The 18,507-nt window shown below is 35.9% G+C and overlaps 1 protein-coding gene across 3 annotated transcripts in view; it reads right to left on the bottom strand.

Annotated features, from left to right (window-relative positions):
• Positions 1 to 11,086: 11,086 nt before the first annotated feature.
• The window catches only part of SLC37A1 (solute carrier family 37 member 1), an 815,749-nt gene continuing 808,328 nt past the window's right edge, over positions 11,087 to 18,507 (bottom strand). For all 3 annotated transcript variants that reach the window (XM_044072224.1, XM_044072226.1, XM_044072225.1), the window contains one exon: positions 11,087 to 15,054. In XM_044072224.1, coding sequence (XP_043928159.1) covers positions 15,039 to 15,054 — 16 coding nt within the window. In that variant the 3' untranslated portion in view covers positions 11,087 to 15,038. The remainder of the gene's footprint in view (positions 15,055 to 18,507) is intronic.

The following is an 18,507-nucleotide window of genomic DNA, read 5'->3' as shown; positions in this document are numbered from 1 at the left end:
CAAGGTCAGACAGAAGAACACATACTAGAAATACTATTCGCTCAATAAAAAATGAAGATATCAAAACTTTTCACAGAAATATCAAATAAAGTTCCATTTAGCTGAGAGCATGGCTGAAGCGTGGCTTTACGGCTACGTGGCAAACAAGTAACAGGGAGAAGGGCATTCGGGGTAGAAACTTAGCTCAAGAGTTTTTTTGGCTGGTACGAGCTTGGTAAAAAGGCTGACTTGGTTCTGAGGGCTTGGAACCAAACCCATCAGTGATGAATGGAACATCAGATTGCGACTTCAGCAGCTTAAACACACTATATTTCTGGTTTAAGCATGCAGCTCATTATGGCGTTCTTCAGCAGGGGTGTGTGTGCATTTCTGATGGGCAACATCAGCCACAGTTCCAATGCATACCCTGCATCCCCCAGTAAATAACCTTGTGGGATATCACCCCTAGTGAACATCTTATATAGTGGAAAGGTGTGCCAGATATGCGAGTCATGGTAACTTCCTGGGTTGCCAGCACACACATTCAAGATGATTCCCTTAGCATTACATGACTTGGCAGTTAATGAAGAGAAAGCCCTTTCTATTTATGTAGACCCTTCCCCGTTCCTCAGGTGGTGCCTTGATTTTTATGTGTACAATCTATGGCACCCAGTACTTCAAGGTATTGTGCTAAAGGGTAGAACTCCTGCATATTTGTGGCCCTGTCCCCAGGAGTATGGGGAAAATATATGTGGTTGCTGTCATGTTGGAGTATATTATTCAGGAATTGATGAAGGATCCTGGATGCTGATGCCTTTGACATCCCAGCATGTCCTCTGTTTGTCTCTGAAAGGTTCCTGTAGCTAAAATTCTAAGAGCTACACACAGCATTGTCTCCACTGGAATTGACTCCCCTCAGTTTGCCCTGGGTCTGAATTGAGGACGACAGAAGTTGCAGAGTTCCTGTAGTTTGTTTCTATCCACCCTGTAGCACTCTACAATTTCCATCTCATGCATATTGTGATAAGCTAACCAGGGTCTGAAAGCTTTCTCCTTCTTGGCCATGGTCTATTAGCAGAAGCAGCAGCATAGAATTAAGCCTGTTGCATATGCACATAAATTAAAGTAACGGCAGACCCTAACATCCTTTCTGTGTAAACTCCTTTCCATAGCTGTATTCCAATTGGTTTTGGAATTCGCAGGGAAAACCAGCACTGATTCTACATAGTTGCTTTGTAGCTTGTTAAATGGCTCCTCCATCTTGGACTTGTTGATTAGCATACAATTCAGGTGTTTATGCTGTAATTAGCATGCCACTGTGTTTACCATGGTTGCGCAGCTCTACACACTAAACAGTGCATTAATATGTGCATGTCTCTCTGACATTGCACGCAGTCTTAGCGGATCATGTATGGTTTATTTAATCTGCCTTACTGTGTAATAGGGATGCAACAAAAAGACAGCCCGTTCAGTTTTACATGGCTGATTAGTTTGCAACAACTTGTCAAGATTTGTTCTCATCCAGTTGTTAGTTTCTGCAGCTATATTTCTGGTTCCACACCTCTGTTAACATCAAGTTCAGGACTTCTACCAACTGTCCATTATTATCTTCCTTTTACTACCTTATAGGATGAAGGATAAATTTGAGAGTTGATGGCTTGAGGCAAATATACTACTGACAGGGGGTCTGAATAGCCTAACTTGCACCTGCACCAGATGTGCATCTAGTCATATCACAAAGCATGTATGCCTGGTACCATGCACATCATCTTCTAATGATATAAGCCTTCTGAACAGAGGACTTTCTTTTGTTCCCTCACAGGGAAGTAATTTACCTGACATTCTCACCGATGTTCGTATGTTTGGTAGAACTGTTGCCTTAAAACTGTACTTCAAGACCGGCTCTACTGATGCAATTAATTCGGCTTCGCTCAGTATTCCAAAACATAGGAAGAAAAGTGTTTTTTCTCCTATACTACCAACTCATATTGACTGTTTTGTAAAAACTTGTGAACATGATCTATATGAATATTTTTATGGAGGCTCAAGAAAATGTGCTTATTTTAACCTGTCAGCTGATGAAAAAAGATCTTTACGTTTTTTTATGAATGAATCTTCTCCAATGTTAAGACCTGCAGATAAGGGAAGGGGTATTGTTATATTTGATACAGAACAGTATGTGAACCTTATGCTTTCCCTTTTATCTGACACCTCTACCTATTGTAAGATAGATGAGGTGAAGCTGAACACAATAATTAAACAGGTCCAAGACTCTCTATACGACCTATTGATGTGTCGTCAGATCACAAGGAACTTTATGACTATTTTCACAATGAATGGCCCCTTATACCCACAATAAAGGGTTTACCTAAAATGCACAAACAAGTCCTCCCACCTCCATTATGACCTATAGTGTCAGGTAGTAAATGGTGTACGGAGAATATTTCAGTCTATTTAGAAGACACACTTAGACCTGTTTTATCAGAAATTCCCAGTATCTTGAAGGATACATATGAATTGTTAGCTTTCATTGACAACATGGATATAGAACTAGTGAGGGACAAGAATCTACTCATCACCATGGATGTTCAAAGTCTTTTCACTAGTATACCTAATGAAGAGGGCATACAATCAGTTAGGGAATTACTACAAGTATTTCCAGTCTTTGACAATAGTCAAATTATACTCATTTGTCAACTGTTAGATTTGATATTGTATAACAACGTTTTTAGCTTCAGGGGGTGCTTATTTTTGCAAGAGATGGATGTAGCTATGGGCACCCCCTGTGCTAATACGTACGTCAACCTGGTGGTCTATCAGTGGGAGAGACAGATTGTTTTTAATCATCCTAGTTTTAGTAAGATTTTGTTGTATAAACGATTTGTGGATGATATTCTAATTGTGTGGGATGGGACGTTAGATGAGTTCCTTCAGTTCAAAGAATATCTTGAGTCTACCACACATTTTCTCAGGTTCACTATAGAAGCATCGCATGACTCAGTAAATTTTCTAGATATTACTCTAGACATTAGAAGGGGAAGGCTGATATCCAATCTTCATAGGAAGGCCTGTTGGAAGAACACGATTCTGTCCTACAATAGTACGCACCCACGTCACATGTTTAGGGGCATTGTTAAAAGTCAATTCCTCAGAATTTCCAGGTTATGTAAAGATGAGAAAGATTTAGCCTTAGAAGCGGATAGACTGGAAAAGATTTTTATTGACAGGAGTTATGATAAATGTCTGGTTCAGGCTGTTAGAAGGGAGGTTCTGGGGGATGTCCCTCTGTTGAACAAGGAGAATAGAGTTGTTACTTCTATGCACAATAACTTCAAAAGGTCATATGAAACATCAAAGGATAGATTACATTTTTTAACTACTTATACCAACGATTTTCTTCTTTTGAGAAATATTGTCTCCAATAACTGGAAGATACTAACCATTGATCAACCAACTCTTGAACTGGTAGGGAGAAAACCCATTTTTACCTATAGGAATAACAGCAATTTAAAGATGTTGTTGTGTGATAAGCTACCAGAACCGTCACATTTGAAACCGTCCAGTTATACCAGACAAGGCACATATCCATGTAATAGTTGCAATTATTGCAAATTCATCTCTAAGGAACAACTTTTTAGACACCCCACTGTTAATTATTCCTTTGAACCTAGGTTTGAAGCCACATGTGAGACCATGGGCCTAATATACTTAGCAACGTGTGTTTCCTGCTCAGCTTTCTATATTGGCTTGACCAAGAGGAAGCTTAAGAACAGAATATACAATCATTTTTATGATATTAAGAATAAAAATGAATTGAATGCACTGGCCAAACATGTCATTCTTTTTCCCAACCATTCTTTTGTTTTTAGAGTATTGCAAATAGTTGAAAAGAATGAGAAAAGTGGGGATTTTATGAATTTGTTAGAAACTAAAGAGTTACGCTGGATTTTTAAACTGAAAGCACACTATCCCCCTGGACTGAATTCCTATGTCTCTTTACGATCACATTTAGCCTTGAGAAAATGATTCGTCTCCATGTGTGTTTTTTAGTTCTGTTTATTTCATTTTATTTTATTTCTGGGAGCATTTATATTTTACAGCTTGTTCTTGGCCATAATGTTCATTTGGTATTTAGTATTATATGCATATATACTGGTATAAGTTTGGTTATATTTTAGGAGTTTAAGTACATATTTATGTATACATATGTTATATGCATTAACAATGCTGCACAATTTTATAAAAATTTTTTTAGCTTCATTGTGCATAATGAAGTACTTTTCACTATTATTGGATTAGCACAGCCTTTTAAATGGTTATTAACTAGGTTATTATTTTTATCAAGTTTGTTCTAAAGAAAGTTTTGCTGCTAGTCTTAAATGTATTTTGATTCAACATGTATTCTTTCACTATTTTACATCATTTTTATTATTCATTAAGTTATTCTGGGTATACCCCTGTTAAATTTTAAACTGAATTTCCCTTTTAAAAATGTTGCTTCCATTTCAAGCTTAATTGGATAATTGACTGACTAATGATGCTCAAGTAATCAGGATGTATTACTATTTAAGCTTGCTGTTTTTTATATTTTGTCATGGTCTGAGGAAGCATATTGTTGATACGTGAAAGCGCTTACCAATTAAAGTTTATTTTAGTTTATTTCGTGGTGAGTCTGAGGTTTTTCTTTTATTATTTACACTAAACAGTGCATTAATATGTGCATGTCTCTCTGACATTGCACGCAGTCTTAGCGGATCATGTATGGTTTATTTAATCTGCCTTACTGTGTAATAGGGATGCAACAAAAAGACAGCCTGTTCAGTTTTACATGGCTGATTAGTTTGCAACAACTTGTCAAGATTTGTTCTCATCCACTTGTTAGTTTCTGCAGCTATATTTCTGGTTCCACACCTCTGTTAACATCAAGTTCAGGACTTCTACCAACTGTCCATTATTATCTTCCTTTTACTACCTTATAGGATGAAGGATAAATTTGAGAGTTGATGGCTTGAGGCAAATATACTACTGACAGGGGGTCTGAATAGCCTAACTTGCACCTGCACCAGATGTGCATCTAGTCATATCACAAAGCATGTATGCCTGGTACCATGCACATCATCTTTCATTATCCAGGTGTGATTAAGAGATATGTATACTTTCGGCAAGATCCACCCCCACCCTAAGGGAGGAGTACTAGACATTTTCCTGATCATTTTATTTTCATTTTTTTAAATACTCCCCACTCCCCCCACCAAAACAATACTTTTGAACATACATTTTTGACTTCAAAGGTAAATGGCATGTGTCCTACTTTTCATTAATCATACATTGTACACTAGATAGCACCATTATATTCACTTGCAGTGCTGGCAGTGGGTCCAACTAATATAATTAAAGTCAAAAGGACAGAAAACTGCTGAGTAAGTTGTTTTACTTTTCAAATGGAAAACACTTTCAAACTGGTCATAAACCAGTGTCCTTAATTTACCTGACCCACTGGCACTCAAAAGATTCAGCATGCTCTAGGAAGTAGAACATGAATGGACTGTGTGTGTGTGTGTGTGTGTGTGTGTGTGTGAGAGAGACCTCAGAATCTATATTCTACAGAGGAGCCTCAGCTTTGCTCATGTCAATAAATGTGGGCCCCGATGGAGATGAGATACACTCAACTGGATGAAGGAGCATCCAGAAAAATCACTCTACATGGTTGTATTCACCAAAGTTTACAAATAAAAACAGAGTCCATGTGGTTTAGTGTTTTCATCTAGCAGGTTGCTGCTGCTATAATGAAACAAGTGTTTTAGGGCTTGAGTGCAACAGTCATCTGTTCTGATGAAGTCCTATGACTGATGCTGTAATAAAGCCCTAAACTATCTATTACATTTCTTTGGTGTTTTCGGTGGACTTTATTTGGTAACGATTTTGTTGGAAATGTCCATGCACATGATTTTCTTTGGGTTCTTGTTTCAGTTACATGCTGTGGTCTATGCATATTCTTTTTTAGTTTATTTGGCTGAAGAAGGAAAATCCTAGAAAATAAGGTACATTTTGAAACAGGGTGTTCCATGTATTGTACAAGTGATGTGTGCAAGTGTAGCTATTATTTATTTTATTGTTTTTGTCTTCCTGTCTAAAGTAAGAGTCTGTAGTACTAGGAATGGAAAGGATAAATTATATAAAATGTCCTGTCTCAGGACTGGGCTATGACAATATGCTTTCATCTTTATATGATTAAATAAACATTTCTTCTCAGACTACATTGCTATTGCATGCACACCTACAACTCACTTTCACAAGCAGTGCTTTTTCATCCAATGCACATGCAGTTCAAGGCTAAAGCTGAAGAAGGCTTTTGCCCAAAAATGTTACAATGTTACAACTACAGCCATACTACTGCAATATTATTTAAATACTTTAAGGGATAGTATGATAATAAGTGGTGATGACAAAAAGGTATTTTCACACTGTGACAAAACAAACACGGAGGTAAATTGCAACAAATATTGCCTGGCACATGACATGTGTAAAGCAGGTATGTATTAAGCTATATAACTGTACTTACCTTCCTTACAAAATCATTTTTCTTGCAAGGTCCTTAACCTAAAATTAAAGGAAATTAAAAGCAGAAGGAATTTCTTGTAAGTCTGTCCCTCACCAAAACTTTACAGTCAGAACAACTCATGTTGACAGTCAGTATCCATGGTTTATTTGTGCATTCTTATACTTCTACATTCACTTCAAGAAGAAAGACTCCATATTTGTTTTTTAAGCAGTTACACAGTACAGTTTCAGTGCATATTACCACAAATATACTATATGGTCTAATTTTCAGGTAAATTTAGTTTTGCATGATATAGTACCACTTTGCCTTGAAAACTGATAGAACTTCACTGAACCCTTTACAGCATACAATGTCGACTGCAGCCACCCTTGTATGCTTTATTGTTAATAATATTAGTGTTATGCTTCATGTATACATTCTTCTAACATACAGAAATATGGATTCTTAGAACATGTTAACAGAAGTAGAAAAATAAAAAATATATGACAGAGTATCCCCTCTGAAAATGATACACATAAATAAGTGTGCAATTCAGTAACAACGTAAATATCAGAAACATTCTTTAAGGTATTAACAGATAAAAAACAAACAAAACTAAATAGGGGCATGGTAGCATAGTAACTCCATTTAGCATCCATATAAATAACGCATGTCAAACAAGGAACAAAAATGGATTTTCAAGCATGTGTATTAAATATTTCTACCATGACTGCATTGATCATAATGTGACTGCTATGCTGTGAAAAAAATAGTGCAACACAAAAGCACAAGTTTTACAATGAACATAATGCATTACGTTTTTAGTGCAATGGATGAAACCTGCCACACATACTATAACTTTACTGAAAATGACATATTGTGCTTAAGATCAAAAACTGCACCTGAGAAACTTATAGAAAATCCAATACCAGTTATTAAAAAAGGGGGTGGGCGGAGATAGTCCTCCAGTAAAAATCTAATAAAAGAAGGTGATTCAAGGAGGTAAATAAACTATGCTAAATAGGAAGAACGTTACTGGTGAAATGAGCCATAAGCTGAAAGAAATAAGCAGAATGTGTGTGTGTGTGCGAGCGTGCGTGTGTTTTGAGAGAGTGAATGATGGAGAAAAAGGTATCCATTTACAGGACCTAAGCTACATAATGCAGAAGAATATTAACACACTTTAAAAAGTATAAAATTAAGTTTGCAACTCTCAGATAATATAGTCTAGACATCATCTCATAAGAGTGAAAGAAATAGTTATTTTTTACCAGGAAGTACAGACAGACTTGTTTGAGCAAAGATGAATTTGGGAAGTATAAAGTATCATGCCTGGTGATCTAGTTTAAACCACAGCGATATTGGAGATGACTTCACAAGGCAGGAGGCAAGATGAAGGTTACAATAACCTCAAAAAAAAAAAAAATATATATATATATATATATATATTTCCCCCTCAACAGAAATCGTTTCAGTTCACTATCTCTACTGTATGCAATTTTGGTAAAGTGATACTTGAAAAAATATGCTATATCTTTTCTAGACTCTACACAAAGAAACATGCTTATATATAATGACTGGCCAAAAGAACGGCATCCCTTCTCATCAAAGGAAAATAAAGAAGTCAATAACAAGAATGTGGTTTGTAGTTAAAGGAAATTGTTCAAGTTCCTGATACCCTTTTCCATACTATACAATACATGAATGGCCTTGATGATCAGAATGACATGGAAGATGGTTGATCAGCACAGACACAGGACTTTTGATAAGGATACCATATTGTACTGGAGATGTTTCTGGCAGGTGGGGAGAGGCACAATTTTTTCTCAGTATGAAGCTCAGTTTAAACACAGGCATGTTAAACCCATAGGCAACCCAAGGAACAGGCAAAGCTCGCATGAACCAGAGAGGTCCGTGGCTCTATCCCAATGGCACTTGACAAAACAGGGGGGAAAAATGTCAGAATGCAGTTTATTACAGAACTAGTAACATACTCGTGGAAAAAAGAATGTATGACTAGACATTGTCCACATCCACAAACAGGTCATTTAAGGAATTGCACTTCCAGTCATCTTAAGAAGTGGTGTTGTGTGGATAAAAGACATACAGCATCCTCTGTAACCACCCTCAGGACTAAAAATAAGTCCTAACTCAGCCTAGGGACAGAACTACCAGCTGAACTATGTTGTTAGGCCAGTGTTACATCTTGGCTCATTAAGAAATTTTGAGGTGACCATTGATGGATACATACTCATAAGTATTTTAGATGTTTAGTGTATTTATTTTTAGTTTACAGTTATCTAGTCATTGGTTATTTTTTCTTGTAAACCAAAGAGTTTGCAGACTTTTGTACATAAGCGAATCTGGATTATCTAGACTGTTTCAGTCTGAAGATGGAACAAGTAATGAATCTTAAGAGGAGTATCACTAAAGCACTTTGTGTCCCAGAAGAGTGACTGGCAATACTCAGCTGAATGACATTAAGGAAAAGTTTAGGGATGCATCTTACACTACCATGTAACATCAGTGACAGACAAGTGCATGTTAGTGTGAAGACAGAACTGTGAATATGATACAAGGTTTTTCCATATCTATACAAGAATGACAGAGTGGGCAAGTGTATCTTTCCTGCAACCTCACATGCATGGCATTAGATGAAAGAAGCTTATGTTTTATGGAATCCATAAGGGACAACAAATACTCTCATGGATTCTGGGGAAGGGGATAAGGGGAAAAAACCTGGACGTTCGGGTTGAAAGTAATGTCAGACAAGATCTTGGTGGGCTGATAGACAAGATCGCCCATACCCTTATGGGAGACAGTGTAGGGTGAGAAACATATCAAAGCTTGCATCTCAACACCCTCCTAGCAGAAAGCAGATATGCTACTGCTAAAGACAGTCTTTCATTTACTACCTCACTGAAGATGGGTGAGGAAGGCTGCAGCTGTCATCAATAAACCTGATAAGAATGATGCTGATGACTGAGCTTCACTCTTTTTATTGAAGCTCTCAGCATTAGAAGTAAAAACGGAGCTTTGGTTTACTTTTGTAGAACTCTCGTTAACAACTACACTGATTAACTATATTTTTTGTATTTATATTTTGTTACTGTAACCATGCTAACAAGTGGATAGAGGCTGTTGAAGCCAAGGAAATTGTTAAAATGCTTGTGAAGCTTGCTGTAGCTTCTACTGAGCTGACGATGTTTTTACAGCTTTTATTAAACACCTTCCTCCACTTAATTGAATAATAGTGAGACCTTACAACATGAGAGAGACAGAAATGGGCTGTATTCCTTGGTGACATAACATAACCACATCTCCATACATCGAATGAAAAACAAAAAGAAGGGCGCAAGTATCACAATCACTTGGTACCCACACATAAACAAATATGAACCATAGTTGTGGTATGCATTGTTAAAATATCTATTCCTTGAAAGAAATAACTTTTTTAAAGAGAAATTTGCTTGAGTTTTCCTATATCCCCTAAGTTATATAAGAATATGCAGGGCATGGCCATGATCTGGGGGAAGTATTTTAATGATATTTCTGATCAGTTTTATGACTGTATGTCACTGTATATGACCCTAGGTAATCAAAGTTTAGCAGTTGCCTTAATGCTCTGATTCACAATGGGAAATATCATTGTTAAGCTCCATGCCTGAGTACCTAGTCTGGGAAGCAAGTGTGCAACCAAAACTGCATATGCAGCCAGCTATTTAGAGGATCAGTATTCTTTTACAAAAAACAGGTGCAGCATTATTGAAACAGGCAAAGTTTATAGTTTAATAAATTAAAAATATATTAAATATAAATGCAAATGTAACATACACAAAAATAGAAAAATAGGTCCATTATCCAGTTTTGAAAAAAATGTTCCAGTCTACAACAAAGTTGTCCCTTTGCCCCTACAAGTATAACTTTTGTGTGAGTACATAATTTGTTTTAGATCTTTTTTAAATTATTGTCCCTCTTTTTGGTTACAGAAAAAAAAAACAGGATTACAATTACAGGTTAAGAAAATGCAGTAAGTTGTAGTCAGTAAAACCTGATTTCATTTACAGGGTATCTGTAAAGTAATGTATGATGTAAGTGACTACCTCTTTACGTTAACAGTCTTTTGTTGAAGTAGTATGCACATACGAGAGGGATCTGCTTAATTTAGTTTTTTTGAAAAATGCAGACATGGGCTCATCCTGTTGATAAGACAGTCATTTTTATACACATTTAATTAAAGGGAAGCAGTAACTAGTAACAAAAATATACATGCTGCTATTAAAGATAAGAAAAACAATTGCACTAAGAAAACCACTTCATACCAATGCAGTAGCAGTAAAGCCACAGTAAAAATTGCTTTGAGGATCAGAATTCCCAAGAAAAGGCACAATATATTTAATTCCTGTACTGTTACTAGCTCTTTAGCACCTTTTGTCATGAGCATTACAAATGGAGAAAGCTATCAACATACATGAGTATATGTCTATATAGATATCTAGATCTCTCTCTTTCTCTCTATATATGTATATATGTATGTATGTATGTATGTATGTATGTGTGTGTGTGTGTGTGTGTGTATATATATATATATATATATATATATATATATATATGTGTGTGTGTGTGTGTATGTGTCTGAGTCAAAAGTCTTTAAAGTTAACATCTGTTCTGTCAACACACTTTGGTTAATAAACATATGGTCGACAGGAGTGTGGGATCGACAGTCCCTGGGGGTGGGAAATATGTCTTTTTCCCTGTATTGTGGGATCTCCTGTATACATAAATAGAAGAGGATGGAGGGTCTTGCAAAAAACATTGGTTGACATTTGCATGCTCTGAGGTTATGCCTCTGAGCATGATCACTGGAAAGTTGACATTTTGTTTTAGTTATTTGGCACTGATGTTAAGCATGTCAATTGTTATTAATAAGTACTCACCAGATCACCAGTCGCTCCTCCAGCATAGGCAACATGGTGTTTATTGATCATTCCTACCCTCCCGTACCTGGTTTTTCCAGCAGCTAATCAAGTCACTGGGATCATAGTTAGGGCCTTAACCTTCTATGCCAAAAGCTGGGTAATTTTCCAAATGTCTGTAGTCGCATACTCAGGTAAATCTAACATGACCTACAATTTGTCATATTTTCTGCATAAATTATACAAAGTCTTTGAAACAGAACTTACAGCAGCATGTTATGTAGATCATCTGGAAAGTAAAGTGCTGCTTTGCTTCAAACTGCTCAAAATAAAGATTATGCAAAAATGTAAAGATGGAAAACTCAGTGCACGAAGGTCTTTGATTACAAATCAGCAGTAGAAGTTTATCGTAGAAACAAATCATTATTTTGGCTGTGTGTTTGTATAAATGGAGTAGGCCAGCTATTTTCTAACAATCTATTGAGGGGTAATTTCATAGGTTAATTGAGAAGTACTAGGCTAGCTGCCCTTGTAGGCCATTTTAAGCCTAGCCAATTTATTCCATTTGGTCAGAGATTGGCCTTACCCATCCCATGGTTGATAATTATATATTACCCCTAATGAGAATAACTGGGATCATACCACAGATAATTTGGGGGGACCTATACACAGGATAAAGCATTCAGGAATTGCCATTGTCTATTAGCAGTACAGGAAGCAATAACCATTCAAAATCATGACTTGTAAAATAAGTGCCCATATTTTATTTCAAAAACTACTTCAGAATTTCAAAAACAGTGAGTGGGGTGTTTTCCTTAATTTTATCAGTCTCTCCCTCAATGACATACAACTTACCTAGAGATACAGTGACCACAGAGTTGTTACAGATAGTTGGAGGGGTTGGGGATGCAGTCTTTTATCCACAGGGTTTGGCAGGATCTTCCACCCAGTCTGCACTTATAAGTGAATAGTTTTTGAAACCAGGATTTTTGAACAAGTGTAATTTTGAAAAATCAGGTTTGATAAAATGTTCTTGATGAACAGGATTTGTTAACAAATGATTCTACTGTAACTGGGTGTGATAAGGGTCTAATTTTGAAAATTATATAAAGGATAGCAACATATGCATTAACCTGGCATGAGGAGGGCAATTTTCATGTGATATTTATAGGAGGCTTGATTCATATAGTTTAAGGGAGGCGTATCGTAATATATTAAAAATCCAAGATATAGAAGACAGTAATGTATTAGAACTAAAGATAATGTCAACATACCTGCTGAAAATAAATGCTTCAGAGTAAAGGAAGTAAAATAAGCTGAGTGGAAAATTAATTTTTTCAACATTTGAACACTGTCAGGGCTGGTTTTAACTAAGCCTGCTATAACCTTTGCAAATCACAAAGATGACTTACTTAGCTTAGCTTTTGTTATGATACGTGTCTAATAATATTTAGTTTCCTGCATACTCAGGAAGTGGAGTGCATTCTGCCCTTAAAAATAGGGTTTCTCTGATAGATCACCAACCACAGTGATATTGAAAAATAGTTTCTTCAGATTCATAAAATGTCATCCAAGGGGCATTATTTCTTAAAAATAATAAAAAGTAACTGTTGTTTTTTTGTGGGGGATATACTCGACAACATGCAAGATCTATAATTAACTTTAACAAATAAGAAGTTCTGTTTTGGATATAAATAATCAGCAATACTTAATGCATGCAGTTTTCAAAAAGAATTATTCTTAACAATAACAGCTTTTATTTTTCTGTACTTTTAATTAAATGTGGCAAAACTGAAACAGCTTCCTCAGAATAGTGTTCTGTCTCTCAAGAAAAGTTTGACTATATGACAGAAGCCACTATTAAATAATGGTCTACAACGCAGTTACAATTTTCTTATTCTCCTGGAAATACCTATAAAAAAAGCTTGTTATTTTGCAAGGCCTGTAAGCAGTGTAACAGTTTTAAAAGGTGTTTATCACTGATATAATGTCTTTGTGTGTGAAAAACTATGAAGCTAGTAGTTCTTCTGATAGAAATAAATATTTCTTCTTACTTTAGTCAGGAGTACTTAGCAAAATAATTTGGTAGTTTCACAGGGAAGTCCATGCAATGTTCTTAAGACAACTTAAAAAAACTGAATCAAAACACGGAATTTCTCACATTCAAGGGATAATTAAATAAATTATTTGTATAGTTTCTTTGCAGCCATTAAAGAAGCTCACCCATAATTTTGTAAGCATTAAATAAAGTCTATAGGTATGGAAGAATAATTCTAAGTTTCCTCTGAGTGGCTCTTTATGGTGAATTCTAGCCACCCATATTTTACCAAGATTAAGAGGTCTTTTACTTCTGCACAACAATAAATTTTAAATAGTTCCTTAAAAATCTCTTTGGTTAATGAAATACATAATAGCTTTAAGAAAAAGTTCTTTGGTGACTGAAATGCGTAATAACTTGTAAGTACAAAAACATCATCTTGACACCTTATTTCCTCCTCCCGATCCATCTCTAACAGAAAATGATACATTCACTAGAGAAAACTTTTGTCTTTCTTACTCCAAAGCTTTTTTTTTTTTTGTAATTGTTTGATGAAATATTTCCAGTAACAAATATTTTGCTAGTTAATTTGGATCATTAAACCACACTGTTGCCCTTTTACTGCTTAATTTTCTGAATATTCTATGCCCACTAAAATGTGAAACTGCTGAAAACAAATACGCATCTTCAAAAACCTTATGTGTACAGTTAAGACTTGAAAAGGCAAGGCATGGTCATTGATAGACTACAGGAAAATGTGTACTGTCTATACACAGTACAAAGATAGGAAAGTTTATTGTTGTATCACTTGCTTTTCGGTGGCCTCAAGCCCTGCATAATGCAACTACAAGAAAATATTGCACTTTTAGTCTTATTCAGAGTTCTTAGGAATTTCTAATGAAATGTCCTCACTTTGGATTAAATAAGATGAATTATAACAAGACTTTCTTCTGGTTGTCTTGGTTGTCTTTTCATTTAACGTTCTTTAATAAGTCATGCCCTGAGCTTCTTGACTCGTAGTGCAAACAGAGAGCAATTTGTTATTTTCAGAATTGCTGCAAGGTGACTAGTTCCAATGTTTTTAGTACAAATAGAAGAAAAGCCCTTCTGCACTTACCAAATCAGAAGAGCATCAATCACTAGTAAAGGTACAAAAATCTGCAAAAAAGTGCATATTCTAAAACTGTGCAAATGCCTTGTATTCTCTGATCTGCATGTTTTAATTCCAAACTCCTTCACCCCATTTCACCTTACTTCTATAAATAATGATTGCAGTCATGCATACATTGTTTTTGATATAATTATGTAGAAAGTACTGAATGAACACAGTACAGAAATTCCTTCTTCAAATGGAGCAAGTGTAGGAGAGAAGAAAACAGATGAGAATTTATCCTGAGTCCTTTTCTGCCCAATGTTTCTTCTTAAGCATAGCTTTGTTTTGCTTCCCAAGTCATATGAAGACTCTAGCAATCAATGTATTGCTTCCCAGTTGTATTCGTTGGAGTTCACATTGGATGCATAGTCAGAGTTGTCTAGGAGTTCACTTGTTTTCAGTCTGTAGCAATCAGTGTTCCTTTGTTCTGCAAATGGATGTTGTAAATCAATAAAAGTAAGGCTATAAAAACATCAGGCAGCAATCATATCAAATTAAAAACATATGACTAATACAAGAGCAACACAGTGTGTAATAATTGAAGAATAAATTTAAAGCTGCTTGACACTAAATTTTGCATCCATAATCAGGAATAGAACATGAGATTTAATACTGATACTAAGATATTCATGGTATCCACTTTTTATTCATATCAATGTTCTACCAAATGTAACTGGCAAAATATAAATTAAATGCAAAAAAGCTATGATGCAACAAAAAAGTAAATTAGCTTAAGGGTAGGTATGTAAAATGATGTTTCTTTAGAGTTCCATTTTTTGGAGGGGTCAGTCCCAGAGCGACCACATAGTTTATTAGAATGCCAGCATTACCCTTGTGTATACTATTGTAAAGTAGGCAGTTCTCTTTCCTAGGAGAGATATGTGTCCAGACTAATGCATGGGAGCTGCCATGCTTAGACAAAAGACCCCCATGTTCATAAATGCAGTACACAGCTTTGTAAAGCAGAAGCCTTACTTACTATGTTTATGTCAGTCGCATGGGCCGTGATAATTACAAGCAGACAAAATTCTTTTATGAGTCATGCAATGGTTTACAAAGTGTACAGTCAATTACTATGTAGCAAATGACATGTTTATGAGTAGCACACATCTGCATTTTGCATACATCGTTTAGTTGAATAAAATATAAAAAATGCAACAGACTTTAATGGATAATGGAATTTTGCTCATTGTATCTTGTCATTACTCTGTCAGTACCAAACTAAAAAGCATTTATAAGTCTAACTCATTTCCAATATGATAAGCAAAGTACTGAATTTCATCAACTGACATCATTAAGTAAGAAACAATGATCATGACTTTCAGGTCATGCTACAGAAAAGTTTCCTTCTGTTCTTTGAGATAAGCCCTGGATAATGCACTATGTGCATTTTCTTGCCAAGTTCATATACAACAGCTATGTTAAAACTGAAATGAAATGAACACTATATCTGCAACCACAAGAGTGCCTTGTGTAGTGGTGGATTTATGTCTTATGATCAAACTCATATGAATGACTATTTAAAAAATCAAACATATGTAAAAACTTAAAAACAGTGTTTTAGCAGGGGAAAGCCACCCTGCATCCCCCACACCCCCTGATAATTGTATATACCAACTCCAACATCATACTACAGTGGAGAAAAGGGCATATGTCCCAATCACCACTGTACCACAATCTCAGGACAACCCACTGTTTAAGTGAACAGGGATGCATTTGACTTTTTAAATTGTCGATCTTGTAAGTTTGATCATATGAATGTCGACTGCTTAAAAAGTCAATCTTTTAACATAGGCCTGCAGTGGTATATGACCTAATTCCACAGTGACTGCTCTACCACTAATATGTTAATGCTTTTCACATCCATATACTATGGCAAATAGTCCCTTTCAATCTGAGCATAGTCGATTTGTGCAGTAGTCATCACTCTAAAGTCATATTACACTGACAGCCCCTCATGTAGCACTAAAACTCTGACTTAAGACTGACTGATAACATCAATCTACAACTTTTGATCAAACCATAATAAGGTAATGTCAGAAACATCGCTTTTGCAGGTATTTTACGGGTCTATGTTTACCGATCAAATGGCACGTTCCTCAAAAAGCCATTCATCGTAAACATTGCATCGAAAGTTCATTTTATCAAAAGGCTATATGTTCAGAAAAGTATCATTAAACGATCATAGTTGGCCAACATAAAGAAAACAGCACAAAGTATATACTTATCGGTGACATAGGGATAAGGAAATCTTTCCTTTCACCACTGAAGTACGATCTCGGAGTTGGTATATATAATTATCTGGGTGTGTGGGGGCAGAGTGGAGCCTTCTTATGTGGGAGCTATGCCCCCCACACCCCCCCTGCTCATTATATATACACCAACTCTGAGATCGCACTACAGTGGGGAAAAGGCAGATTCCCTTATCTGCCATGCATCTTACACTCAACTTGTACTTTTCAAATGCCAGTAATTTCACTTTCAACTGGTAAACATTAACCCACTTGGTGGCTACATATAAACATCCAGAAGACAGTAGGTGAGCAACCACGCTCTTCGTTACCATGGCAGCAACTGAAGAAATGAGACAAAATCATGTGATTTTCCACATTCACTACAGCCTTATCAGACACTTAGGAGCACAATTAAATAGACCTCTGCATTCTTTTTTTAATAGAACAAAATATGAGGTTGCTGCACTTTGAGCAGTTATTGAGTGACCTTAGAGAAAGGAGGGTTCACAGAAATGGACGGTGATGACACTGACTACAAAAACATAAGTCAGTTCAAAAGCAATCTGGTGTTTGGAGGAAGGAAGATTATGTTTACTGGTTCATCTGGTAGAGACAAAGTGTAAGAAATGTCCTTATCCAGAGCTAAGATAAGATCTTCCTTTATGTGGGGCACAGGGCAAGTGTAAACCCAATAACAGAGGTAGCAACTCTTTACTTGTATTTTAAACAACTGAGGGAGTATGGTCACAAGTGATTAGGAGTTTTAAACAGTCATGACCAACAACATTACTACGTAAAGTTAGGAGTAGATGCTTTTTGCTTACTTTGCGTGCAGAAGGTAAACTTTAATATTTTGTTAAAGATGCTCTCTCTAGATTTTTTCAGAAAATGTCCATTTCATCAGTGATTTAAATGCAGATAAGTTCAACATAATAAACCTTTAGCAATGTATTAAACTGTCCCTTAAATTAGTCACCATTTTATAAACCTGACTCAACTCCCACATTGCAAACCATGACTCTATTCAAACTGGAAAAAGCAATCCTGCATATAAGACTTCTGTTCTGTATAGTTTACATGGACCTGCTTACATATGACTCTAGCATATAATTATTAATTAATTTTATTCATATTTACATTTTAGTATTTATTTTTCCAGATTTGTAAATCAGTTTTAAACTGTTCAAAATACTCAGAGTACATTTATCTTTCAATCATGTTTTTAGGTAAGCACTAGGGTAACTGCCCTTGTGGGCCATTTTAAGCCTATACAATTTCCATTTCAAATGTGAGAATCAAAGCCGTTGTATCTGTGAGGTAAACAACTCAACCATTATTCCAACCCCCAAGCTCAATGTACCTAGTTTTAATCTTTATTAATTCTATAATATTTATTTTCTATTTTTATGTATTCTGGTTACTTATGTGCACCCTGTGATGGAAAGGCATACCATTTTAGGTTGGTGGCTGCCATGTTGTTACTGTTGGCTGTATCGTTGCAACTTTGCATAGGATAAAGGGATGGATGGAATGCTTTTGTAAAGGAGTAGAATGCAAGATCAATTTATGGCTTTGAAAACGTGTTTTATTAGATAACGTGCATGAGGTTGGTGTCTCTGTAGTACTGTGCACTGAAGACACTGAAG

The sequence above is a fragment of the Protopterus annectens genome, chromosome 5.part0 (assembly GCF_019279795.1).
Source record: "Protopterus annectens isolate FY-2018-M chromosome 5.part0, PAN1.0, whole genome shotgun sequence".
NCBI classification, from domain to species: Eukaryota; Metazoa; Chordata; order Ceratodontiformes; family Protopteridae; genus Protopterus; species Protopterus annectens.
This window is presented reverse-complemented; position numbering and strand designations above follow the sequence as displayed.